The sequence below is a fragment of the Bufo bufo genome, chromosome 1, assembly GCF_905171765.1.
Source record: "Bufo bufo chromosome 1, aBufBuf1.1, whole genome shotgun sequence".
In the NCBI taxonomy this organism is placed as follows: Eukaryota; Metazoa; Chordata; class Amphibia; order Anura; family Bufonidae; genus Bufo; species Bufo bufo.
In genome coordinates, this window is record NC_053389.1 from 265,994,011 (window position 1) to 266,021,155 (window position 27,145).

Here is a 27,145-nt window from a genome sequence, read left to right on the forward strand (position 1 = left end):
CTTTTAGATTTCCATACATGAATGCATAAATCTATCTATCTCCCTCCACTAAAATCTATTTTTCAGTATTTGTCGAGGTAGAAGATGGGAATGTACAAAAAATGTTTGTGATGGTACCTGTTCAGCCATCGGAGTGTCACACTACTTTACATTTGACGGCATGGTTTACAATTTCCCTGGAGACTGCCAGTATGTGTTAGCTCAGGTAAGATTTAAAACATGACACTGCTCCATAAGGAATGACTTCTACCATTGAAATATAACAAAGGGTTTCCTGTTTTCCTATAGGATTTTTGTGGTGGTGAACTTGGAACTTTCCGTATCCTTGTGGGAAATATTGGTTGTGGATTCAGTGGAGACAGATGTACCAAGAAGATTACAATTCTGTTTAGAAATGGAGAAATTTTGTTAGAAAATCAACAGGTTTGTACGAAGATGCACACATATATCATAGGGCAATATTCAAAATTGGCTTCTCCCACCAGTCAGAGCTCCTGTATAGTGTTAAGCGAACCTGAACTGTAAACCTGAACCTGAATTGTAAACCTAAACCTGAACCTGAACTTTGCCGGAAAAGTTTGGGTTCGAGTTCAGTGTTCGGGCATTTAATAAAGCTTGTTGAAAGGCTGCAGGGCAGCCAATCAACAAGCTTTTAAACTGTAGGCACTTAGAAGCCATCACAGCCATGCCTACTAATGGCATGGATGTGATTGGCCAGTGCATCATGTGACCCAGCCTCTATAAAAGCCCATCAGCTCTGAGTAGTGCAGGGACAGGAAGCAGGCAGCTGAACTGAGGGAGAGAGTTAGGAATCTGGCTATTTGTTTTGTGGGTGACCTACAGTATAAAGATTTTTTGTGGGTGCAATACACCAGCTTTGCACCACGACACAGAAATATAATACTAAATCTGGCTGTTAATTCTGTGGGTGACCTATAGCGATCTTTTGTGGGTGCAATACACCATCTTTGCACCCCTGACACAGAAATATAATAATTAATCTGGCTGTTAATTCTTTGGGTGACCTATAGCGATTTTTTTGTGGGTGCAATCCACCATCTTTGTATCCCTGACACAGAAATATAATAGTTAATCCCTCTGTTAGTTTGGTGGGTGTCATATTCCCATATTTTGTGTAAGGTACACCTGCACTGCATACGTGACAGGGAAATAAATATAGTTAATCTGTCTGTTAGTTCGGTGGGTGTCATATACCCATTTTTGGTGTGAGGTACACCTGCATTGCATACGTGACAGGGAAATTAATATAGTTAATCCGTCTGTTAGTTCGGTGGGTGACATATACCCATTTTTTGTCTGAAGTACACCTGCATTGCATACGTGACAGGGAAAATAATATAGTTAATCCGTCTGTTAGTTCGGTGGGTGACATATACCCATTTTTTGTCTGAAGTACACCTGCATTGCATACGTGACAGTGAAATTGATATAGTTAATTTGTCTGTTAGTTCGGTGGGTGACATATACCCATTTTTTGTTGGGGGTACACCTGCATTGCATACGTGACAGTAAAATTGATATAGCTAATTCATCTGTTAGTTCGGCCGGTGAAATATACCAGATTTTTGTCTGAGGTACACCTGCATTGCATACATGACAGTGAAATTGACATAGTTAATTCGTCTGTTAGTTCGGTGGGTGACATATACCCAATTTTTGTCTCAGATACACCTGCATTGCATACATGACAGTGAAATTGACATAGTTAATTCGTCTGTTAGTTCGGTGGTTAAAATATACCCAATTTTTGTGTGAGGTACACCTGCATTGCATACGTGACAGGGAAATTAATATAGTTAATCCGTCTGTTAGTTCGGTGGGTGACTTCAAAGAATGAGGAGAGCATCAAATAAGGGACGTGGCCCTGGTCGTGGTGCTGCTGGTGTTGGTGGAGCTCCTGTTGCAGGGAGAGGACGTGGTCGATCTGTGCCAGCTACAAGCCCAAATGATACACCTTCCTCAGGTGCACGTAGACGACAAAAACTTTCAGCGTTATTTTGTAGGCCTGAATACTGGTGTACAAATGGTGAGGCCAGAACAAGTACAGACGATAGTAGATTGGGTGGCTGACGGTGCCTCCAGTTCCTTCACATTGTCTGCCACCCAGTCCCCTGCTGAAAGCGCAGAGTTCGCACCTGCAGCCCATGTCCATCAGTCTTTCACCTCACCCCCTTGCAAATCAGTCAAGCAGTCTGAGCCCCAAGTCATGCAGCAGTCTCTTATGCTTTTTGATTACTCTGCTGGCGGTGTTTCCGTGGGCAATCCACCTAGCCCTGCCCCAGAAGTGGAAGAGATTGAGTAAACCAATGCCCAACCACTTATGTTTCACGATGTGGACATGGGAGGACCACTGCAGCACGTCTCTGATGACTGCGGCTTTCTGCAGTATGCAGACTGGCAAGGAGGGCAGGGGTGAAGAGTGGGTGGAAGATGATGTGGAGGATGATGAGGTCCTAGACCCCACATGGAATCAAGGTCATGCAATTAACGTGTGCAGTTCGGAGGAAGAGGTGGTGGTCACACAGTGCCTGCCGCACAGCAAAAGAGAGAGCAGGGTGCAAAAGCAGAGTGGCCGTCCCCAAGGCAGTACGCCTTCTACTGCCCACCACACCCAGGGACTGAGCACACTAAGGAGTTCCCTGGCGTGGCAGTTCTTCAGACAATGTGCTGACGACAAGACGTGAGTGGTTTGCACGCTGTGCAATCAGAGCCTGAAGCGAGGTATGAATGTTCTAAACCTGAGAACGACATGCATGACCAGGCATCTAAATGCAAAGCACGAGCTGCAGTGGAGTAAACACCTCAAAAACCATGAAAGATCTTAGGCTCCTCCTGCTCCCTCTTCTGCTGCAGTCTCTGCCTTTTCCTCCCCCTCTGGAGTGACAGTGGCACGTGCCATCCAGCAAACAGAGGATGTGGCAGCAACGCCACCTCCGTCACCATCACCAAGCATCTCGACACTGTCCCATGGAAGTGTTCAGCTGTCCATCTCCCAAACACTGGAGAGAAAGAGGAAGTACCCCCTACCCACCCACGATCCCTGGCCCTGAATGCCAGCATTTCAAAATTCCTGGCCTTTGAAATGCTGTCATTCCGTCTGGTGGAGACGGAGACTTTTAAAAACCTTATGGTGGTGGCTGTCCCTCAGTACGTGGTTGCCAGCCGCCACTACTTTTTCAGGTGAGCCATCCCAAGTGGCGGACAACCAAGTGGCGGACCAGGTGGTGAACACAATTAGGTGTTCACTGCGCAACGCCATCTGTGGCAAGGTCCACATAACCACCGATACGTGGACCAATAAGCACGGGCAGGGACGTTATATCTCCCTAACTGCACACTGGGTAAATGCAGTGGCGGCTGTGCCTGAGGCGGAGAGCTGTTTGGAGCATGTCCTTCTGCCACGAGGATTGCAGGACGTTTCTCTTTGCCTCCTGTTGCCTCCTCAGTCTACTCCACTTTCTCCTCTACCACCTCCTCATCTGGTCAGCGTAAGGGTATTTTCACACTAGCGGCAGGACGGATCCGACAGGCTGTTCACGCTGTCGGATCCGTCCTGCCGCTATTTTGCCATGCCGCTGGACCGCCGCTCCGTGCCCATTGACTATAATGGGGCGGGGGAGGAGCTCCGGCGCAGCACGGCAGTGCGCGGTGAAAGGCCGCCGGACTAAAAGTACTGCATGTCCGACTTTTTAGTCCGGCTGCCTCTCACCACGAACTGCCGTGCTGCGCCGGAGCTCTGCCCGGTTCCTATTATAGTCAATGGGGATAGAGCGGCGGTCCGGCGGCACTGCGAAATAGCGGGAGGACAGATTCGACAGGGTGAACAGCCTGTCGGATCTGTCCTGCCTCTAGTGTCAAAGTACCTTAACACCTTCACCACCAACTTCAGCACAGCCAGGGGGAAACGACAGCAGGCAGTTCTGAAATTCATCTGTTTGGGGGAAAAAACCCACAATGCGCAGGAGCTGTGGACGGGCATGGAACAACAGACCGATGAGGTTGGTGCCACTGAGCCTCAAGCCCGGCCTGGTGGTGTGCAATAACAGGCGAAATCTCGTAGCAGCTCTTGCACATCCCTTGCCTGGCGCATGTGCTAAATTTGGTGGTGCTGAGGTTCCTGAAAAATTACCCTGATATGTCAGAGCTGCTGCATAAAGTGCGGACTGTCTCTGCGCACTTTCGCCGTTCTCACCCTTTTGCTGCTCGCCAGTCTGCGCTGCAGCGTAACTTCGGCCTTCCAGCTCACCCGCTCATATGTGACGTACCCACAAGATGGAACTCCACCTTGCACATGCTGGCCAGACTGTGCGAGCAGCAGCAGGCGATAGTGGAGTTTCAGCTGCAGCACGCACGGGTGAGTCGCTCTGCGGAACAGCACTACTTCACCACCAACGAGTGGGCCTCCATGCAGGATGTGTGTGACGTGTTGCGCTGTTTCGAGTACTCCACCAACATGGCCAGTGCCGATGACACCGTCCTCAGCGTTACTATTCCACTTCTATGTCTCCTTGAAAAAACTCTTTGGGCGATGATGGAAGAAGATGTGGCACAGGAGGAAGAGGAGGAGGAAGAGGGATCATTTCCACGGTTATCAGGCCAGTCATTCACAAGTGGCTTGGAGGGTGGGTTCCTGCACCAACAGAGGCCAGGTACACAACTTTCCAGCCAGGGCACAGTTCTGGAGGATGTGGGGGGATACAGAGGACAAAGACGATACACCTCCCACAGAGTTCAGCTTGTCATTGCCTCTGGGCAGCCTGGCACACATGAGCGATTACATGCTGCAGTGCCTGCGCAATGACCGCCGAGTTGCCCACATTCTAACCAGTGCTGATTACTTGGTGGCCACCCTGCTGGATCCCCGCTACAAGGACAATGTGCCATCTTTAATTCAGTCACTGGAGCGTGATAGGTAGATGCGTGAGTACAAGCGCACGCTGATAGAAGCGCTGCTGATGGCATTCCCACTTGACAGCTGGGGCTCAGTGGAAGCACAAGGCGAAGAGGAGGAGGAGGAGGAAGAAGTCGCCAACGCAGCTGGGGCACCGCCAGCACCTCAGAAGGGAGGGTTAGCATGGCCGAAATGTGGAAAAGCTTTGTCAGCACGCCACAACAACCAGCACCACCAGCTGATATGGAACGTCTTAGCAGGAGGCAGCATTTCAGCAACATGGTGGAACAGTACGTGTGCACACGCCTACACGTACTGACTGATAGGTCTGCCCCAATGAACTTCTGGGTCTCCAAATTGGGCACATGACCTGAGCTTACCATTTACACCTTGGAGGTGCTGGCCTGCCCAGCGGCCAGTGTTTTGCCCGGACGTGTGTTTAGCACAATAGGGGGGGTGATCACAGACAAGCGCAGCCGCCTGTCCACAGCCAATATGGACAAGCTCACGTTCATTAAAATGAACCAGGCATGGATCCCACAGGACTTGTCCGTACCTTGTGCTGAGTAGACAAGTATACCGGCCGCACCCAGCCATTGTTATACTCCAGCGCATGTTCTCTTTTCTATTTCCCAATGTTTTGGGGTCTTCCCAAATTGATTAAAAATAAAAAAAATAAAAAAAATTTAAAGAAAGAAAAAAAAGTAAACTAAAAAAAAAAACACCTACACAGCCACGTCCACCGCCTCCTCATCCTCCTAATCCACTTTGACCTCCGCCTCCTAGTTCAAGATTATTATAAAAAAAATTTCTGTTCTATGTTATTTTAAGTAATTTCCCTATCCACATTTGTTTGCAGGGCAATTGTCCTGCTCTTACCCCCATTTTTATTCCTTTTGCAGCCTTCTAGCCCTTGCTATGTCTATTTTACAGGCATTTTAGTGGCCCAAAGTTCGGGTCCCCAAACTTCCAGGTGTTCGCTCATCCCTACTCCTGTAATCTTCCTTAGCTTTTTCTAAAAGTTAATGCATAATATCTCTTTATGGTAGTCTGAATCTGCTAACATACATCTCCAAATCCCCTGCAGCTGCCACTAAGGGGAGCCAGCAGCATATTTGTTTACCTAGTAGTGAACATTATGCTGTTAAAATCTCTTCTTTGAAATCCCCCTAGTGGTGACTTTAAACAATGGAATTGTTAGGGATTTCAAAGGTCACCATCCAGACCACAGCCAGTGAACCCCAAAGACTGCTACCAGTCTTCCAAAGCAAAGGATACCTCTAGATTCTTTACCAGAGCCTGCTGTGAGGCTGTATGGACTGCTAGAGACCCTGGTTACTTCAGTTGTAGCAGAAAACTGGTGCACGCACACTAATGGCAGACCTACCCGCATGACCAGGGAGGTACAAAGAGATGTCTGCAAGCAGGGTCAAAACCAGTAGACAAGTTAAGGTCAGTTTACCAGGAGAATCAATATAGGCAGGAACAGCAGTCACAGGGTAAATCCAGAAACAAGCCAGTAACCATTTCACCAGAAGGGTCAATATAGGCAGCAATAGCAGACACAAGGTTAATCCTGAAACAATCCAGTAGTCAGTACATGGAGTGTAACTAAGCAGGTCTAGCGGTAAGGTACAAAGTACAGAGCTAGGGTGCATACACAATAACCAGCAATGAAGCAAACTTAAATACCTCACCTAGGTCTAGAATTGGATGCTGGAACTGGGACCTGATTGGCTCAGCTACCAGCCTCACTGATTGACTGGTTGACCAGCCGAGACTTGACTGTTCAGCATGGCAACACTCCCAGTACAGCTATGCACAGCATTTATACTGGGAAAACTCCTGACAGGAATCAGTACTGTAGACAGTAAGTCTGAAGGGGAATATACTTTTTTGTGCATAGGATACCCCCTGATACCTCTGATAAGCATTCTGTCTAGTTGGTACAGATGTATCCATTAACTAACCATCACTAAATTGTAGTAAACACTTTATCATATGCCCTATTAGCAAATTGTGAAGCTCTTGTTTAGGATGCTCTTATTTAGGATGCCAGAGTGGAGAGTGGTTATAAAGATCGTCTCTTGCTTTGCAGGACCTGTCCTGTCCTGCATTACATACTGTAGATAGTCTTTTGATAAGAATGATCACTATGCAATGTTTAATTTGCCCTGTGGTGACGATGTAGGGACTTAATTTCAGGCTTCTCCAAAGATTAGAAATGGTGGGCTATGTTCAAATGAATTTGGGGTATGAATTTGGCCCTAATGTACAGTGTTAACAATATTTACAGCTTGATCATGATAAATGACCTCATGTAGATCCAGAAGAGGACCTCATGAAGATCAGAAGGTGTTAAATGACAATTTGGTGCTCATAGGAGTCATACAGTTAGTGACATGAATAATTATGTGTCCTGGCTGATAGGAGTCTTGCTCACACCTGTCAAGGGCTTTGATGTGATGCACAGGTGTGCATGAAATGACCATTGGCTCGGACACCTCCCTATTCTCCATACTCCGTTTTTGGCATTTAGAAGTTAATAAGCTATTGGATTCAGTACTGAGTTTTGAATGTTTTCCTGCTTACTGCGACATGTTGGAATTTATGAACTTTGTGTATAGTCCCTTGAGCACCTCTCGTTAAGATACTATAGCTGCCTCGAAACTCAGTGTACTGTAGTTATATCAAGACCTCATTGCAGATGTTCTATACATAATATTGGTGGTGATTTGAGTCCCCACAACATGCTCTGACATCCATAGAGGCCCTTGCAGTGATCTGAATATAACTAGTGGCACCAGTGTTACCACCAATGATTGCAAAAGCTTCCTATAATTTGATATTGGTCTTATGTTCAATCTCAACCTCATTATTCAGTAAAACCTTTCTAGAAGACTCCTTCTTTGAGAAGCCCTCTACCTCCATCTAAACAATATATTCTGATGGATATTTAAGTCTCCTGTATACTTTTTATATTGGCCATCTTCCTTTAGGGGACCATCTCTTTAGAAGGCATCACTGTATTATAAACCTTACAGTAAGAGTAACGTTGTTTTGACATTAATTTTCTCCAAGAAGAATAGATTTTAAAAAACTGTCAAAATAATGAGTTCATAAATAGTTACCAAAGCAAATGATCCTCAGTGATGGCCATTATTTCCAAACGCAGACTTTTCGAAATTACTCAGCTCCCAAAACATCTCAGAACATACAAAGAACTACAGGCGCTCTACCATGAATTCTCCTCTGTACCAAAATATCTCTACCTTTTTTATCATCATGTACTTTTAGGTTCAAAACTCTGTGATTGACTTCATAGTGGTCAGAGCTTAATTTCTTTGATACACAGCTCCAAATTTCATGCACCTAGATATAAAACTGGCTATGGGAAATTACTACTAGAGCTAACATGGGAGCTTAATGCATACTGTCCTAGGTGGTGTGGTGTTCACAACACCACTATCTATTTCCTTAGTTTTGCTCTACTCTTGGAAGTGCCGCATTTGGCACAGAGCTGATCCGAGTGGTGCTGTACGGAACCCAATGACTATAATTGGTTCTGTTTAGTTTGCATTTGGGAGTTTGGAATTTATGTATAGAAAAACATCCTGCGTGCAGGCCTTTTTTCTCTGGTATTTTAAACAGAATCTGTGATGGAAGCCCCGAGCAGATCCTCGGGGCAGATGTGATCTTCTCCTTATGAGTGGGTTCAATGCATGACAGCATGCAGTAAGCTCCTAAGCTCACTCTAGTGGTGACTGCAGGCAGCCAACATCTTATATTGGAAATATACCGTTTATGCAGGGGAATCTAAAGCTCTATGTCAGAAAATGGAGTGTGACCTCTCCAGGGCCAACATTTACTTTTTCAATTATGTAGGATTAGCATATCATGTTTTCATGTTTGTATTTGTAGGTTACAAGAAGAGGTATTGGTCATATGCAGTTCTGGAAAACATATTAAAATTAGACAGTTATATGTTGAGTACAAGAAATAAAGGTCTATTAAACTGTATATTAATGTTACCATATTTACTCTTCTTTAGGTCAATATCAGGAAACCTCTGAGCAGTGAGATTGGTTTCGACATACAGCAGTCTGGTAACTACTTTATTTTAAAACTTGGAAGGGAAATATCTGTCACGTGGGATAAAGGGAAACGAGTCTACGTCACCTTGAATGGATCCTTAAGGGTAATTACTTATTTCATTATTTTTTACACAACGTAGAAAACATAATTGACTTACACAGAAGCAGACTATATTCTTCACCTTGATAGGAATATAGGCATGGTCCTCAGCTGATGTTAAAGTGGTCACCCTTTCAGAATACAACGTAAAGCTGCAGGGAAATGTACTATTACATGGTGCCAATCGAGAGGAATGACCTTCATGTAATATATGGACAAATTGATTATGTCAGTATAGTATTGTAGAAATAAGGTCATGCAGAGACACACAGCATTATAAATCGGCATAATGCTGTACGCACCTGCAAAATGAGCAGTGTCCATAATGGGAAACCGCACTCACACACAGAGCATGGTTTCCGCACAGGACACACTCACCTAAAAGAGGCCTTTGACATCACTATATAGCAAAAAATACAACCTCTTTAACCCACTTCACTTACTATTTCATTGTTACCAAGTCACAATTTTTTACATTCCCCCTATATTCATATTCTTCCTGTTACCTGATCTGTTTAATGAAAAATACTGGAAAAATGGTAGTGACTTTTTATAAAATTGTTTGCAACAAATCTTTAAGATTTTAAGCTCCATGAAAAAATGTAGGCGCGATTTCCATTTAAGGCCTCATGCACACGACAGTATTTTTTCCCGGTCCGCAAAACGGGGTTCCGTGGTTCCGTGATCCGTTTCCGTTTTTGTTTCCGTGTGTCTTCCTTGATATTTGGAGGATCACCAGACATGAAAAGTGAAAAAAAAATCTAAGTCAAGTTTGCCTTGAAAATGATAGGAAAAAAACGGACACGGATCACGGACGCGGATGACAATCTTGTGTGCCTCCGTGTTTTTTCACGGACTCATTGACTTGAATGGGTCCGCGAACCGTTGTCCGTGAAAAAAATAGGACAGGTCATATTTTTTTGACGGACTGGAAACACGGATCACGGACGCGGATGACAAACGGTGCATTTTCCGAGTTTTCAACGGACCCATGGAAAGTCAATGGGTCCACAGAAAATCACGGAAAACGGAACAACGGACACGGAACACAACAACGGTCGTGTGCATGAGGCCTAAGGCCTCATGCACACGACCGTTGTGTGCATCCGTGGCCGTTGTGCCGTTTTCCGTTTTTTTTCGCGGACCCATTGACTTTCAATGGGTCCGTGGAAAAAACGGGGAATGCACCGTTTGGCAGCCGCATCCGTGAGCCGTGTTTCCTGGCCGTGAAAAAAATATGACCTGTCCTATTTTTTTCACGGCCAACGGTTCACGGACCCATTCAAGTCAATGGGTCCGTGAAAGAACACGGATGCACACAAGATTGGCATCCGTGTCCGTGATCCGTGGCCGTAGGTTAGTTTTTATACAGACGGATCCGAAGATCCGTCTGCATAAAAGCTTTTTCAAAGCTGAGTTTTCACTTCGTGAAAACTCAGAACCGACAGTATATTCTAACACAGAAGCGTTCCCATGGTGATGGGGACACTTCTAGTTAGAATATACTAACAGAACTGTGTACAAGACTGCCCCCTGCTGCCTGGCAGCACCCGATCTCTTACAGGGGGCCGTGATCAGCACAATTAACCCCTTCAGGTGCGGCACCTGAAGGGGTTAATTGTGCTGATCACGGCCCCCTGTAAGAGATCAGGGCTGCCAGGCAGCAGGGGGCAGACCCTCCCCCCCTCCCCAGTTTGAATATCATTGGTGGCCAGGGCGGCCCCCCCCCCCCTCCCTCTATTGTAATAATTCGTTGGTGGCACAGTGTGCGCCCCCCCCCCCTCCCTCCCTCTATTGTAATAATTCGTTGGTGGCACATTGTGCGCCCCCCCCCTCCCTCCCTCTATTTTAATAATTTGTTGGTGGCACAGTGTGCGCCCCCCATCGCCCCCCCCCCTCCCTCTATAGCATTAACAACATTGGTGGCCAGTGTGCGGCCTCCCATCTCCCCCCCCCCCCCATCATTGGTGGCAGCGGAGTTCCGATCGGAGTCCCAGTTTAATCGCTGGGGCTCCGATCGGTAACCATGGCAACCGGGACGCTACTACAGTCCTGGTTGCCATGGTTACTTAGCAATAGTAATAGCATATTGTGTCAACGTATCCGTCGGATACGGATCCGTCCCCATTGACTTGCATTGTAATTCAGGACGGATCTGTTTGGCTCCGCACGGCCAGGCGGACACCAAAACGACTTTTTTTTCATGTCCGTGGATCCTCCAAAAATCAAGGAAGACACACGGACGAAAAAAACGGTCACGGATCACGGGAAAACGGAACCCCGTTTTGCGGACCGCAAAAAAATACGGTCGTGTGCATGAGGCCTAAGTTGAATTAAAAATACACCTTTTTCAACTTTTCCCAATTATTATATGAGATTTTTTTTTCTCTTTTTTTGAAATCCAATCTTGGCCGTCTGTGTTTGGCTGAATTAGATCATTTAGAGTGTGAGCAGCGTGTGATATAGGTGTTCTGTCCGGCTTGGATTTTGCTTCTCTCCTTCTCTGCACCGTACTCTTTGTTAAGGTGTTAAACCTCTGGTGTCAGCCAATGTGCTACGGTGATTGACAGGTGACCGCTGCAATATTTGCACCAGACGTGACCTGTGAAACACACACTATGGTTGTAATTTCTAACTAAGCTCTTATTTATTACTGTTGACTTTTCTCCATTTTTTTCACTAGAAACATTTGCCTTTAAAAAAATGATTATTTCCATCTATTATGTCTGTTTTCAATTTGACATCACACTAAGCAAAGCTGTGCACCTTTGCACCCCAAGTCTTCTCCCCTAATGGTATTTCTCGATTGGAAATCAGAAATTACACATTAGACAGGAGTATCATGATCATAAAGAGTTAAATATATACTATATATACATAAAGTATCAATGACTTGTAAATAGGTTACATTGGTTGAGATATAAGTATACATTTTCGGCCCTTTGAAAGGGCCACATGAAATCGATTTTAAAAGAAGCAAAACAATATCATGGTGCCCTGAAACAGGACCATACCTTTCTTGTGAAAATCTGGTCCTCTGATCCTGAGAAATGCTTTCTATTTTTATGCAAATAAGGTTTATGGTGCACCATGGGTGGGGCCATTTCGTTTGGTGCACCATCGCTCTGCTATAATGCTGCGCAGCGCCTCCCCCTCTTGTTTTATTGACAGCACCTGATACGGGTGCGAGAAACAAAATGGCTCTGCCTATGGTGCATTGAAAACCTGCTTTGCATAAAAATACAAGAAGCATTTCTCTGGATTAGGCCTCATGCACACGACCGTTTTTTTTTGCGGTCCGCAAAACGTATTTCCGTTGTTCCGTGATCTGTGACCGTTTTTTCTTCTGTGGGTCTTCCTTGATTTTTGGAGGATCCACGGACATGAAAAGAGAAAAAAAAAACTAAGTCAAGTTTGCATTGAAAATGATAGGAAAAACGGACACGGATCACGGACACGGATCACGGACGCGGATGACTATCTTGTGTGCATCCGTGATTTTTCACTGACCTATTGACTTGAATGGGTCCGTGAACCGTTGTCAGTGAAAAAAATAGGACAGGTCATATTTTTTTCACGGACTGGAAAAACGGATCACGGACGCGGAAGCCAAACGGTGCATTTTCCGATTTTTCCACGGACCCATTGAAAGTCAATGGGTCCGCAAAAAAAAACGGAAAACGGAACAACGGCCGCGGATGCACACAACGGTCGTGTGCATGAGGCCTTAGAGCGTGATTTTTAGGGTATCTAACCTACATGATGGTATGCATATTTTGAAATGTATTTGGTAGATGATAATGCCCTTTAACAATAAATCCCATTTGAAATGCAGAAATAACTGGTATATGGTGGCAAGGGGCCCAAGATTATCTACTAGTGCCACCTGGTGGCTTCAGTATAGAAATGATCACTCTTCATTTATTAGCAACTGAAATCTTAATTAGAAGTTCATTTTTATGGCATCAGCGATGGCACATGGAGTCCTAGATGTGTATTATGGATCGGTGGGCACTCTGCTTGCTAAAGTATGGGCACAAAGCAGGGTTTGGGCATCGTATTACAGGCCCATAAAATATGGATCCACATTATACTTTTGCGAATGAGGCCTAAAGCCTCATTCACGTGTCAGTGTTCAGTCAGTGATTTCCATCAGTGATTGTGAGCCAAAACCAGGATCGGAGCCTCCACAGAGATAAAGTATAAGGGAAAGATCTGCACCTGTTCTGTGTTTAGAGACGCACCTGGTTTTGGCTCAAAATCACTGATGGAAATCACTGACCAAAATACTGACTTGTGAATGAGGCCTAAGAGTATGTGAACACAGCAGATTTTTCTATTAGAAAACTCCACTGCAGAGTCCACGGCAGAAATTTACAGCTGTGTATACCATGCATAGGCCCCCATTCAATGGAACTGATCAGCGTATAGCCATCGACTAAGAAGTGACATGGCGTATAGACAGCTGCGCATCTCTAAAAATATTTAGTATTTAGAGGGAAATATACTGAATATAATTGTGTCAAATATTATTATGTAAAGGTTTCTTAAAAATTCCAGGATATTGGAAGGTAATTGATATTTTGAAAACAACGTTGCAGCCAAATTTTTTTGTTTCATATAAATGTTCCTAAGAAAGAAAGCAAATTCATGAATAAAAAAAAAAATGTTCATTGACAAAAACATGTTTTGGTGTGGCGAGGAAGCGTGCCAGTATACACTGATATTAAAAACAACACTCTCTGAAATATATCAATATTTAGAAAAAAACATGCATTTTTTTCTCATGTTTTCTCTCCCAGAACAAAGTCTGTGGCTTGTGTGGAAACTTTGATGGAATTGAAAACAACGATTTGATGAGTAGTAATAATCAGGTGGAAAATAACCCAAGTAACTTTGGAAATTCTTGGAAAGTGAAGCATGCTTGTGCTGATGTTGCAATGGTGAGTATAAAGAACACATTATTGTAACGTTTTCACAGCAGTTATTTCATTATTTAATCATCTTTATTGAATTTTATTTCATTTTTATAGTATTTTTAACTTTTTAAAACTTTGCTATGTAATTTACAATGTAAATAAAAAAAAAAAAAAACTGAATAATTACATTTCTAGCTGGTACATTCTATATTTTGCTTAATAGACTTTTATTATTTTTAATAGTCTTATGCTTGATTGATATTATTTTTTAAAGTATCTTGGTTTTTGAGAACAAATCTCACCTGCTAATGACCTAAACAAAATAAGCCTATGACACACGTTTGAATTGGCTTGAGGTACTGTACAGTGCAATACCCTGAACTTTAAAGGAGTTGTGTGAGATTAAAGAGAACCAGGCAGCAGGTTATAGAGCAGGTGAATATATAGTTTTGTGGGAAAAGATTCAGTAAAACTTGTCATTTATACGCCACCACAAAACAGTGCAATCTGCAGGCAGCATGTTATAGAGCACAAGAAGCTGAGCAGATTAATTAATAATTTTATAGAAAATTATTCAGAAAAGCTAAATTGTTATTATCTGTTGTAATAGTTATTGGTGGATTACAGTCTGGGAGAGAAGCCGGTACAGCATTAAAAAAACTTGCTAGGAGAGAGCCCTGTGACGAGCGCCTCTCTCTCAACAAACTAGCTGCTTCGTAAAAGAGGCCCACCACCCACCATGTTGCACAAGGATCATTTGCAGTCTTTATCCACACTGAACCCAGATATCCTATTAAAGCTTATTGATAAGTGCTCTATTTGCCATGAAAACAAAACTTACATACCCGTATGAGTCTAGCATCGTAGCATTTCATGCTCCGATGCTCCCCTTGCGCTGTGCTGCATCGCGCAGTACAAGAGCTGTTTTGTTTACATTTTTAAACTGCTAGGCAGAGGCTTCCACCTAGCATTGTTCCCGGTGACATCACTGGCAAAAATGATACCCTACCTAAGGCAAGCGCCCAAAAACTGAAAAAACTATGACTCTCAGACTATGGAGACACTAAAATATGATTTATTTTTTGTTTCAAAAATAATATTATTGTGTAAAACAAAAAAAAATAAAAGAAAGTATACATATTAGGTATCGCCACGTCCGTAACGACCGGCTCTATAAAAATATCATATGACATTACCCATCAGATGAACACTGTAAAAAATAAAAAATAAAAACTGTGCTAAAAAAACCTTTGTTTTGTCACCTTACGTCCCTAAAAGTGCAACAACCTCAAAAAGGCTTATGCCCCCCACAATGGTGCCACTCTAACCCACAAAAAATGATACCCTACATAAGACAATCGCCCAAAAAATAAAAAAAAACTATGGCTCTCAGACTATGGAGACACTAAAACATGTTTTTTTGTTTGTTTCAAAAATGATATTATTGTGTAAAACCTAAATAAATTAAAAAAAAGTATACAAATTAGGTATTTCCATATCCGTAAGAACCTGCTCTATAAAAATACCACATGCTTTAACCCCTCAGGTGAACACTGTAATTTTTTTTTTATAAAAATGGTGTCAAAAAAGCAATTTTTTTGTTACCTTACATCACAAAAAGTGTAATAGCAAGCGATCAAAAAGTCATATGCACCCCAAAATAGTGCCAATCTAACCGTCATCTCATCCTGCAAAAATGATACCCAACCTGAGACAATCACCTAAAAACTAAAAAAACTATGGCTCTCAGACTATGGAGACACTAAAACATTATTTTTTTTTTGTTTCAAAAATAATATTATTGCATAAAACCTAAATTAAAAAAAAGGTATACATATTAGGTATCGCCACGTCCGTAAAAACCTGCTCTATAAAAATAGCACATGATCTAACCTGCCAGATGAACGTTGTAAATAATAAAAAATAAAACGGTGCCAAAACAGCTATTTTTGTGCAAATTTTCCATTTTAATCTATTTTTTCCCGTAACAAAGCAAGGGTTAACAGCCAAACAAAACTCTATATTTATTGCCCTGATCCTGTAGTTTACAGAAATTCCCCATGTGGTCGTAAACTGCTGTTTGGCCACACGGCAAGGCGCAGAAGGAAAGGAACGCCATATGGTTTTTGGAAGGCAGTTTTTGCTGGACTGGTTTTTTGACACCATGTCCCATTTGAAGCCCCCCTGATGTACCCCTAGAGTAGAAACTCCAAAAAGTGACCCCATTTAAGAAACTACACCCCTTAAGGTATTCAAAACTGATTTTAAAAACTTTGTTAACCCTTTAAGTGTTCCACAAGAGTTAATGGCAAATGGGGATGACATTTCAGAATTTCTAATTTTTTTTACTTTGCCTCATAAAAAGTGTAATATAGAGCCACCAAAAATCATATGTACCCTAAAATAGTACCAACAAAACTGCCACCTTATCCTGTAGTTTCCAAAATGGGGTCACTTTTTTGGAGTTTCTATTCTAGGGATACTTCAAATGGGACATGGTGTCTAAAAACCAATCCAGCAAAATCTGCCTTCCAGAAACCATGTGGTGTTCTTTTCCTTCTGCGCCCTGCCGTGTGCCCGTACAGTGGGCACAAAAGTGGTGGAACATCACTGGAAAGGGCATGACAAAAAATGCAACATTTTGTGCCAAATTTGTACCACAATTCTGTTGTCTCAAAGTAATAGTGATAAATCTGGAGCATGTCTAGGCAGGCTCTCTAAGTTTACACCATTTCTAGGTTTAGTAGACTACTAAAACAGAACTGAAATCAGTTAAAAAAAATATGACATTTTTGTTTATTTAAAGAAGCACTCTGAACAAAACGGCACAGAGTGGGCGAACCATTCAAACCTAAAGAGAAATTCTCCCTGTAGATTTACCCCCCGGTTCCCCACGGGTTCTGCTCAATCATATAATTTTTTGGTCTTTTCATTGATTGCCTGATATAATATGACAAGATCTTAACATTTCTCTTTGTTACAGATCACCCCCATCTCAAGCATGCCATTGTGTCAAGGCAATGCCCTGAAACAAGCCGCAGTAGAAAATGCCTGCGAGATTTTATGGGATGACATTTTTAAAGATTGTCATAAACTGGTATGTGATGTCATAAAATGCCTGTTGTAGATATAATATCTATTTCTGTAGGAAACATTGGTGGTGCTAGTGGGACAGTCTTTTGCACTTTGGCCCCAAGTTCACACTGATGGCATGCTAATAGTTCTAATTGTACTAAGTTGGGTTTACATGGACTGATATTAAGGCTGATTATCAGGAACAAAGGTTCTTACAAATGCTCGTTCCAGATAATTGTCCCAAGTAAAGGTACTGAAAATCACCTGATGCACAAGCAAAACACTTATTCATCAGATGAAAGGATCTTTGGTGCGGACACCTCAATTATTATTTCTGGGCAGCAGTTCATGCTGTGTGAACATCATTCTGCTGCCCAGAAACAATGAATTTGTATGTAAGCTACTCCCTTCCACTAACAAGCAGGAAATTGTTGGGAAGGACCGCTTCCTTCCTGATAATTGTCTGCTTGTTGGGCTGTGTAAACTTGCCATTACTCTTCCAGGCAGTGTGTAACACTGGCAGTCTGTACCTGCTGGCATCTCCCTGCAGCAGGCACGCACAGCCACTCCAATGCTCATTTGGCAACCCACTCCAGCTCTCCAGTGGTCTGTGCCCACCAACATCCATCTGCTTCCTGCTGGAGTAGTAGTCAGCCATGCCGGGGCTGCGGCATATTCCTCCTCACCTAACATGTTTGTGCATTCTAATCTACCTGCAGAGAAGACCAGATCCTTGTATAGGGGTTTAAGGGTTAATACCAAGGGGGCCACTTAGATAATGTCCCTAGAAGTAGCCCTCACTGAAACCATTTAGTGACATAATGGGTCCAACCCCGCTGTGTTACACAGTGCTATGTTACCATACATTTAATCATGTATATAGACCCTACATACAGTGTGAGATCAAGCTGGTCATTTATTTGGCAGCGGCCACTTCTATATATTTCTTTGAGAATGGTGATCTGGTAGGCAGATAGCAAGAACCAGAAGCTTCAGTTATATACAGTGCAATTTATTTAAATTTATTTTTCAACAGGTTGATCCGGTGCAGTACCATGATGTCTGCACTTATGATACATGCATTTGTGAATCTATCGGGGACTGTGCGTGCTTCTGTGACTCTATTGCAGCCTATGCTCATGCATGTGCTCAGGAAGGAGTTCATGTGCAATGGAGGTCATCCCATTTTTGTCGTAAGTGAAAAAATTTTTTTTACATGATTTGACTCTCAGATTTCAGGGGTCTGATGTGTAAAGATATATATTCAGGTCAGTAAACCAAGGATATGCTGATCAGACCTCCTAGGGGTGGATCACTGTGGGTATCTGATGTCTCTATTGCTAACACTTGGTTATATCTTCTGAATGCAGCTCAGAGTTGTGAAGAGAAGAATGTGAAGGAGCTGGACTATGTGTGTGAATGGAGATACAACAGTTGTGCACCAGCTTGTCCAGTGACCTGCCAACACCCCGAACCCTCAAGTTGTCCCCTTAAATGTGTGGAAGGTTGCCAAGCACACTGCCCTCCTGGTGAGTTCTCTTTTATCTTATCGCTTTAAAATATTACAAGAACATTTTTTAAGGATTTTTATCCCATTAGAGATGATAGAGGTGGGGCAATATGTGTCCGTTGTACTGAGGACCTCTAGTAGACACTTGGTGTATTGTTTGTTATAATTTGCAGGGCTGTAGCTTTTCCTCACATGATTGTATGGCTAGATATGGTAATTCCCCTGAGTGATATGGTTGGGGACACATGTTCAGAAATGGATACCACCAAAAGGGTACATTATTATACTGCCTCAGGCAAGAAATGAAGCAGTGTGCTGAGATGGTGGGGCGTCTGCACATATCCAAAAATAGTGCCACTCTGCCCCTGCACTATGTCTGGTACTACACAGAAGCCTGTCACTTGAAGGGTGCTGAGCTGCAATACCAGACAGATTTCTATAATAGCATGATATAACCATACTACTATTTAACGCTTTCAAGACTAAACTAATTTTTGTTTTACCTGTTTTCGCTTTTTCCTCCTCGTCTTCCAAGGGCCATAACTTTTTTTATTTTATTTTTTTCTGTTCACATTTAAGGACATATTATTTGAGGGACAGGCTGTCATTTCTAATGGCAACTTATGGAAGCTGGAAAAAATACAAAATAGAATGGAATTGGAAAAAAAATAAAATAAAATTCGGCCATAGTTTTATGGGTTTTGTATTTACAGCATTCATTGGCTGGTAAACTTGGCATATTACCTTTATTCAGTGGGTTTGTATGATTACAGCGGTACCAAATTTACATAGCTTTTATTATGTTTTAATGCTTTTAAAAAATTTGCTTAAAACTGCTCTCACCACGGGAGATCCATTTGTTCATACAAAAGCTAGCTGGTGACTGCTGTGTTATACAGAAGACACCTGTCAGAAGTGTCCCTGATCAGAGATAACTCCAATCTTGGACATTTAAACCCCTCAAATACCTTGATAAATCATGAACATGGCATCTGAGAGGACTGCCCTCAGTGACTGAACGGCTTCAACATGACAAGATCACTGGAGCTGTTTGATGATGTCACAGTTGGGACTCGAGAGCCTTGTAAAGTTTCCCAGGCCTGCCTTAGCAAAGTTCCTATTGAGCCCTGCCTGCGGCAGGATTCAATAGAAACACTGCAATTTTACCATAGACTGCAGTGATAAACTATTGCAATTTATGGTATAAACGTATTAATGAATGTCTCCCCTAAGGGGGCTAAAAATAAAGTTAAAGAGAAAAAAAGTTTTTAAAACCATAAAAAACGAACAAAATAATTTGAAATTAAAATCATTCCCCTTTAACTATTCATTGATATCACTGCATGTAAAAATGCCTGAACTATCAAAACATAAAAGTATTTATCCTTGTATATTGAACGCTGAAAAGTCAAAATGCCCAAATCAATGTTTTTTTTTTTGTTGCTTCGCCTCCCTAAAAAAACTTGAATAAAAAGTGATCAAAAAGTAATAATACCCCAAAACAGTATCTGTAAAAACTACAGCTTCTCCCACAAAAATTGGGATGGTTAACGATGATAATGAGTTTCACTCCAGATTTATCACTGAGACTTTTTTTAAAAGTTGCAAAACAAGTCAAAAAAATCTCACTTCAGTAGGAGGATGGAGTTGGAAAACTGGATTAGCTTTTCTAGACAAATATGTTAGTGCAGTACCCCAGACCTGGGGGTATCTGTAATTTTTCTATGTAATGTAATGTTATTTATATTTTATATTGTAATTGTTTGTAAATCAGCAATGATAAGGTATAGTTGGCATTAGAATGGGGCTTACCATACCATTCATTCCGTCTTAGTAGGAGTGAGCTGGTCTTACTTCCTACCAGGAGGGAGAGTTCTAGTGAGTTCTAGAGAGAGCTAGCTAGGCTAATGAGGAGTGAGGAAGCACAAACAGCTGCTCCTGTTCCAAGGGTCTTTTAGGGCCACAGAATCAGCTCAACTGTGAAGAACACTGCTCCAGTGAGACTGAATGTCCAAGACTGTGGATATTCTTCACAGCTACAGTGATACATTCAGAGGAGTGACCAGCAACTACTGCTTTACAGATCCTGCTGCAGGTGAGGGGAGAACACGTTAAGACACCCATCACCATAGCACAGTTCAGGCAAACCCAAAAGCCTGTCTATTTATAAGTAGACATATACAGCCACAGGTGCCAGTTTATAGCTGTAGTGAAGGGAAATCAGGAGAGAGAGAAAGACTACCCTAGAGTGCTGTTGCATGCCATGTTGCCTGCCACCATACCTCATCAGCTGGGTATAGAGACATTGCACCTTGTAGAGAGAACAGCTGAATGTCCTGTAAAGCAGTGTTTGCACTCAGTAAAAAAAAATGTTCGTTCGTTCTTGCATGTTTTTCTGCTCCTTCCACACCACCTTTTCACTGCACTGAACCCCAGGGAGTTATGGCTTGAGGGAGTACACCATGACACATCATCTCATCAGGCCACTACCATTCCCATCCTCTGCACCAGTTCTTCGGGGGTTTGCTGCATAATGTTTAAGGATAAGACAAATTTATCAAACAACATGTGAAATTTGATAAATGTGGCATAAAGTACTCCAAGACAGACTCATGCAAAACTGACTTCAAATATTCTCCTCATGATAAATTGCCCCATGTCTGCATTTGCAAACATTGTCCCACCCTTACTAAGATGACTGCAACCAAAAAGTGGCAAAATTTACTCATCTAGGTTTAGAGAAAGTTTTGCAGTGAAATAAAAAAGGGGTGTAGTTTAAAATAAAAGGGATGTGGTTTCTTAGGAAAGGGGTATGGCCTTAGGTGAACCGTTTTGTGTCAAAATCGTGCCGCAATTCTGGTGTAAAATTCGATCTCAAAGTAAGCTAACCAATAGATGGTATATCCAGCATGAGCCACTGTGATAAATTTGGTGAATGTCTAGACTGCCTGTCTAAGGTACTACCATCTACAGGCTTAGTAAATCAGTCCCATTATTTTTATTATCCTAGTGCACCTAAAATAAAGAAAATTAAGCAGCTTTGCTTGCAGTCTAGATTAGACTACAAGTATTCTACCATTTTGTGTACTCAGCCACTATGCAGACCTGTGTGTACGAACAAATCTTGTAATTTGATCCAAAAGTCATACACCCGTCTATCTGTCCACTACTTCTTGCTCTTGCACATAATAGAGTACAAAAACATACCTCAACGGCCATGTTCTGTTCGGTTAACACACATAGGATCAAAGTGTGAATATTCTTCAAATCAACAATTCTGGGTCTATTAGCAAGCTCATCCCAGTCATTTCATTAACTGTCTTTCTGTAGGGGAGAGCCTCCCCCACTGTCTGTTCAATAGCGATTTTTTTTAGGGAAAGAAGAAATAGGCATGTTGGATTTCAGAAGTGTCAGGTAGCGGCTTATCTCACTCTCCCCTATTAAATAAACACTCATACTTGGCCAATTCAAGTGTGCATGTATATGAGGAGGAGAGTATATGTATGACTGCCTGAGCATATCACTAAATGATCAGACTACAATGGGTTTATTTGTAGTCTGTAACCATGGGGACACATAGGTCTTCATACGAGCGGTAGACCCATAAAAATAGCTGATTTTTATTAGTCTATTTTTAATTCATTAAAGCAATAAAAAATAGTTGCAAAAGTATACATACTTTTTAGTCAATCTACTAACAATGCAATCAAAGCCACTTCAAATGGAGACCACTTTTTTTGGCAAATGTTAATAAAAGATTTCATGGTAGCAAAGAAATGTAAATAATTCTAAATGTGAACTGTGTATTTTGTAGCTGTTCCGCTATCAGCTACAATTCAAGAAATGTAATGAAATAATTTCTAACAGCCGAGCAGATGGTTATTTTATAGAAGGGATAAATATTGTTGGCCGAGACTTCAGAAAACAAATTCCAACATCTATAAAAATTTGCAAATAACTTTTTTATAGGCTGGAAAAGGAATGCTTTTAGTACTTATCTAACAGTTTACTTTTTACAATATTTTTTTATTCATTTTTATGTGTACTATATAATCTGAATAACAATGAAAATAATGTACATATGGGCAATTATACTGACTAAATCCATAGGGCATAAACCCAATTGTGAAAATACAAGTAGAATATGCCCATTTATACACACTGCTATTAGGGCTCTTTCACATGAGCGGATCCCGTGCGGGTAATCCGCTGCGTGAAAGAGAGCCAAGCCGCGCTCTGGACAGCAGAGACACAGAGCATTAACATAATTGATAATGCTCCGTGCCTCTCTGTGACCTTTTTGCTACAAAATCACGGTGACAACTTTATCTCACTGTGATTTTGTAGTAAAAAGATCACAGAGAGGCAGAGAGCATTATCAATAATGTTAATGCTCCGTGTCTCTGCTGTCCGGAACGAGGCTTGACTCTCTTTCACGCAGCGGATTACCCGTACGGCATCAGCTTGTGTGAAAGAGCCCTAATATTAACATCACATTATCGGGGGCGTGACTACTTTCACATCTGCGAACTGACGTTTTCACAAGCCGCAGGCCCAAAACTACACAACTCCATTCACTGTGTAGTGGACAGGCCTGGTTACTGCAATGATGTTCCCAAATGCAAAAAGCCTATTTGATATTGATTATCTGTCCTAAAGGTAGATCATCAATATTGTGGGGATGTGCTCGTGGTCGGCTACGGTAGCGGCGGCAGTATTGAGGCAATCACAGACAGTCTTTGTGATACACCGTGACTTTATTCACACCAAAGGCATAACAGGCAATGTGCAGACCACACAGGTGCATATCCACATAGTGCATAGAACAAAAGTCCTTCCATAGAAAATAAACAGCAGGTTTGAGTCACCTTGTTTCTGGACAGACCACAGCGGTCCTGCAGGCTTCTAGGCTACCTGCATTTGTCTCCCTCAGGCCAGAGCCCCTTCGGCTAGTAGCACCACAGGTCCCAGGGCTATCCTTCAATGTGTGCTGCACCCAGACTCTCCTTCACCAGCACTGACTCTGTCTGTGGAAATCTCCAGCACAGCAAGACACACCCCACCCCCCATCTTCAGCAGGCTGGGTTCTTTAAAGGCCCAGCTCCACCAAAATTCTGGGCTGGCTGTGGGGAACAGGCACCCATCCTGCTCTTTACCTTTTCCCAGTAAGAACCAGCCCGGACACGCTGCGCCAGCAGCATTTGCCGTCGTAACCGCAATGATCCGGTTCTTACTCCACTGAGGCCAGCACCTCTGGTGGCACGTATCGTCCGTCCATTATTATCTCAGGGACTCTCCTACAATATGTATACAGTGGAAAACCCTTTTAAGCTTCACATGGAGACAGCCTTTACAATATACATTGATTTCATCTTAAATTACATTTTTAGCTTTTTATTCACAAGCTGTGATAGATCTAGTACACTACTGAATTTTCTGTAAAACCAAATAAAGCCAAAGAAATAGTGAGATAAGGAAGAAGCCTGGATGACTTTTGGTTTACAGTGGTATTTAAGCAGAAAACATATTCACGAATAGGTGATAATGTTAGATCGGCGGTGGTAGATACCCCTAACTGCTAGAATAAGGGGCTATAAATATATAAATTAGATGAAGAAGAGTATGTACAGAGCAGTAGTCAAGGTTGAGATTGAGATTGTTGCTAGACACCCCACTTAGATTAATTTATCTCTTATATGGGACAGTTAGACTATGCATCCAAGAATGAAAATCACAAGCGCAAACTCTATGCTGCTCTTAAAGGGGTTATCTGAGATATATTTATTAATTAATTCTCACCCACCCAAAGAGACCTGTGATCAGTGTCGGACTGGGAATTTTAAGTGGCCCTGGAAAAAATAAAATAAAAGTGGCCCCATGTTATAGACGAGTCAAAATTGACAGAATGCAGGCCAACGCAAGTAGGCACGGACAACAGAAATAACAGAGCCATTACAAGTCATCTCTATAAACAACACAATGTACAAAACTCTTGAAGATGAAGTACAATACTCTAGTCCGTTGCCATGAAATGTTGTAATGCACATCCCTAAAGTGCCATTGTACCACAACCCTGTCTTGTAATGAGAACTGTTAAGATCTAGCTTAAATGGATCTTTTGGTTATATCAGCTGCAGGATAGGTGATAAATATTCGATTGGTGGGGGTTCGACCGCTGGAACACCTACTGTTCACACAGACAGAAGCCCTGTGCCCCAGTGAGATCCCCAAAATTAAAGGAGTGGCAGATCAAGCATGCGCATTGCCATTTTATTCATCTCTATGGGACCCATATTTCTCCTCAGACAGGGGATAACTTGATATAATCAGAATATCCCTTTAATCCTTCCCTGGGGATTCCTTTTCTCATAATAACTATTTGTACGTGCTATTTAAAGGGATTCTCCGGGAATTAAGAAAATGAAAATACTTCAATATTACTTTATTATTAATACATTCCTAAATACCTTTCATTAGTTATAATGGATCATTTTCTCTGGGGAGTAATTATTAGGAGAAATGAAATGGCCACTGTCCTATTAGTACACACAGAACCTGTCCTAATCGCACAGCAACACAAGTTTCTTTAGAAAGCTGAGCTAAAGAGCTGCCTCATCCTCCTCTCTGCTCTACTGGTCAGGGATTATGATCCTGAATACAGACGATAATATCTTCAGCTGAATCTCTGTAGGAATGGAGTTCATGAGGAGACATGAAGTACAGAGAGGAGGGTGGGGGTGATGAACAGCAGCACTTGTATGCAGTATCCATTACCACAGCCACACATTACCACAGTCTGTCCTGTCCATCCTATCTGTACTTCATGTCTCCTTTTGAACTCCATTCCTATAGAGATTCAGCTGAATATCTTATCTGATAAGCAGAGCAGAGAGGAGGATGCGGCAGCTCTTTAGCTCAGCGTTGTGGAGTAACTTGCCCTCCTGTGTGATCAGGACAGGTTTTGTGTGTACTAAAAGGATTGCGGCCATTTAATTTCCCCTGATGATTGCTCCTTAATCCTCATGACTGTTATTGTGTCAAATAGGTAAAATCCTGAATGAGGTAACTGGAACATGTATTGACCTTCAAGACTGCCCTGTGTGTGTGGTTGAAGGACGGCGTATTCCACATGGAAAGTACATTTTATTGAACCAAGATGAACCTTCACTTTGCCAGCAATGGTATTTACATTATTACTATTATTCGGCTTATTGGGTCTCTTATTGTAATTACAATCATTCTATAAGATGTTATTTTACTAAATTGATTCCTTTAAAAAATGCTATTTTTTTCTTGGCCAAAAAAACCTGCTCCAACATGGTCAAAGAGTTGTTTTACGAAGATAACTTATGTTCATATGCCATATTATGACATTTATTGACTTTGGTTCTATTAAAGGGAAATTGCCTGGCTGGTAAAAAGATTCAGAAGCCAGATCTCTGGTGAGCTGTTGATCACCATGGCAACTCTAACTGGATAGGTCTCCCAATAATGTAAACCAACAAATCTACATGTATAATGAGCACCAGTGCTGGTACATACAGGCACCATGTAGTATAGTAGTATAAAAGGTATGCCTATGGTAAAATGTTAAACGCAATCCAATAAAGAACTACCAGACCGCATACTAGATAAATTCACTTTATTAATAAATAGAATAACAAAGAATAATGCATACAAAGAAAATAGTGCAGGGAAAGGCGGCATCCACAGGAGGAAGACACAGGGGAAATGGGTGTAAATTACAATGCCCACATATCATGCCCATGTATAAACAGTTTAAAGAGCAAGTGCAAAGAATACATCACAATTACGGCAGAAATAAACATTACCCATACAGTGCTTTCTCCGGGATGGCGCCAGTCCCAGACGAAGGTTCACCGAAATGCGCGTCGGGGCTGGCACCATCCCGGAGGAAGCACAGTATGGGTAAGGTTTTTTTCTGCCGTAATTGTGATGTATTCTTTGCACTTGCACTTTAAACTGTTTATACATGGGCATTATATGTGGGCATTGTAATTTACACCCATTTCCACTGTGTCTTCCTCCTCTGGATGCCGTCTAACTGGATAGGGTTGTCTCTGTTGACCAGTGTGTATGTAAGATGACTATATGGCACTTACTAATACACCCTTTGTTGATTTTATAAGCCGTTTGTTATATTTAATAAGTCATGCTCCCTTTTTGGGCTAACCTTGTGTGCTATGCGCATAGATGTCCTGTCCATAAAATGGCTGCTGATGGAGGGTCATGTGACCAGACACATCACTCAGTCTCCTCTCTTCAGATACACTGCACCTGCCCTAAACTCTCAACAGTACAAGTGCAGAAGGCAGGTGCAGTGTATCTGAGTGGAGGAGGCTGAATGATGTACTTAGTCACATGACCGTCCATCAACAGCCATTTTATGGACAGGACCTCTCTCCTGTGCATAAAAGCCTGCTGATGGACAGAGCAGAGGTCCTGTCCATAAAATGTCTGCTGAATGAAAGTCATGTGACTAGGCAAATCATTCAGCCTCTTCCGTGAAATGAC

At 42.3% G+C, this 27,145-nt stretch overlaps 1 protein-coding gene across 1 annotated transcript in view; it reads left to right on the top strand.

The window, feature by feature from the left end:
- VWF (von Willebrand factor) overlaps positions 1–27,145 on the top strand; it is a 214,419-nt gene that overhangs the window by 108,538 nt on the left and 78,736 nt on the right. Inside the window, exons 20-27 of the mRNA XM_040439200.1 lie at positions 67–205; positions 289–423; positions 8,964–9,110; positions 13,909–14,049; positions 17,009–17,122; positions 18,137–18,293; positions 18,471–18,629; positions 25,656–25,791. Coding sequence (XP_040295134.1) covers positions 67–205; positions 289–423; positions 8,964–9,110; positions 13,909–14,049; positions 17,009–17,122; positions 18,137–18,293; positions 18,471–18,629; positions 25,656–25,791 — 1,128 coding nt within the window. The remainder of the gene's footprint in view (positions 1–66; positions 206–288; positions 424–8,963; positions 9,111–13,908; positions 14,050–17,008; positions 17,123–18,136; positions 18,294–18,470; positions 18,630–25,655; positions 25,792–27,145) is intronic.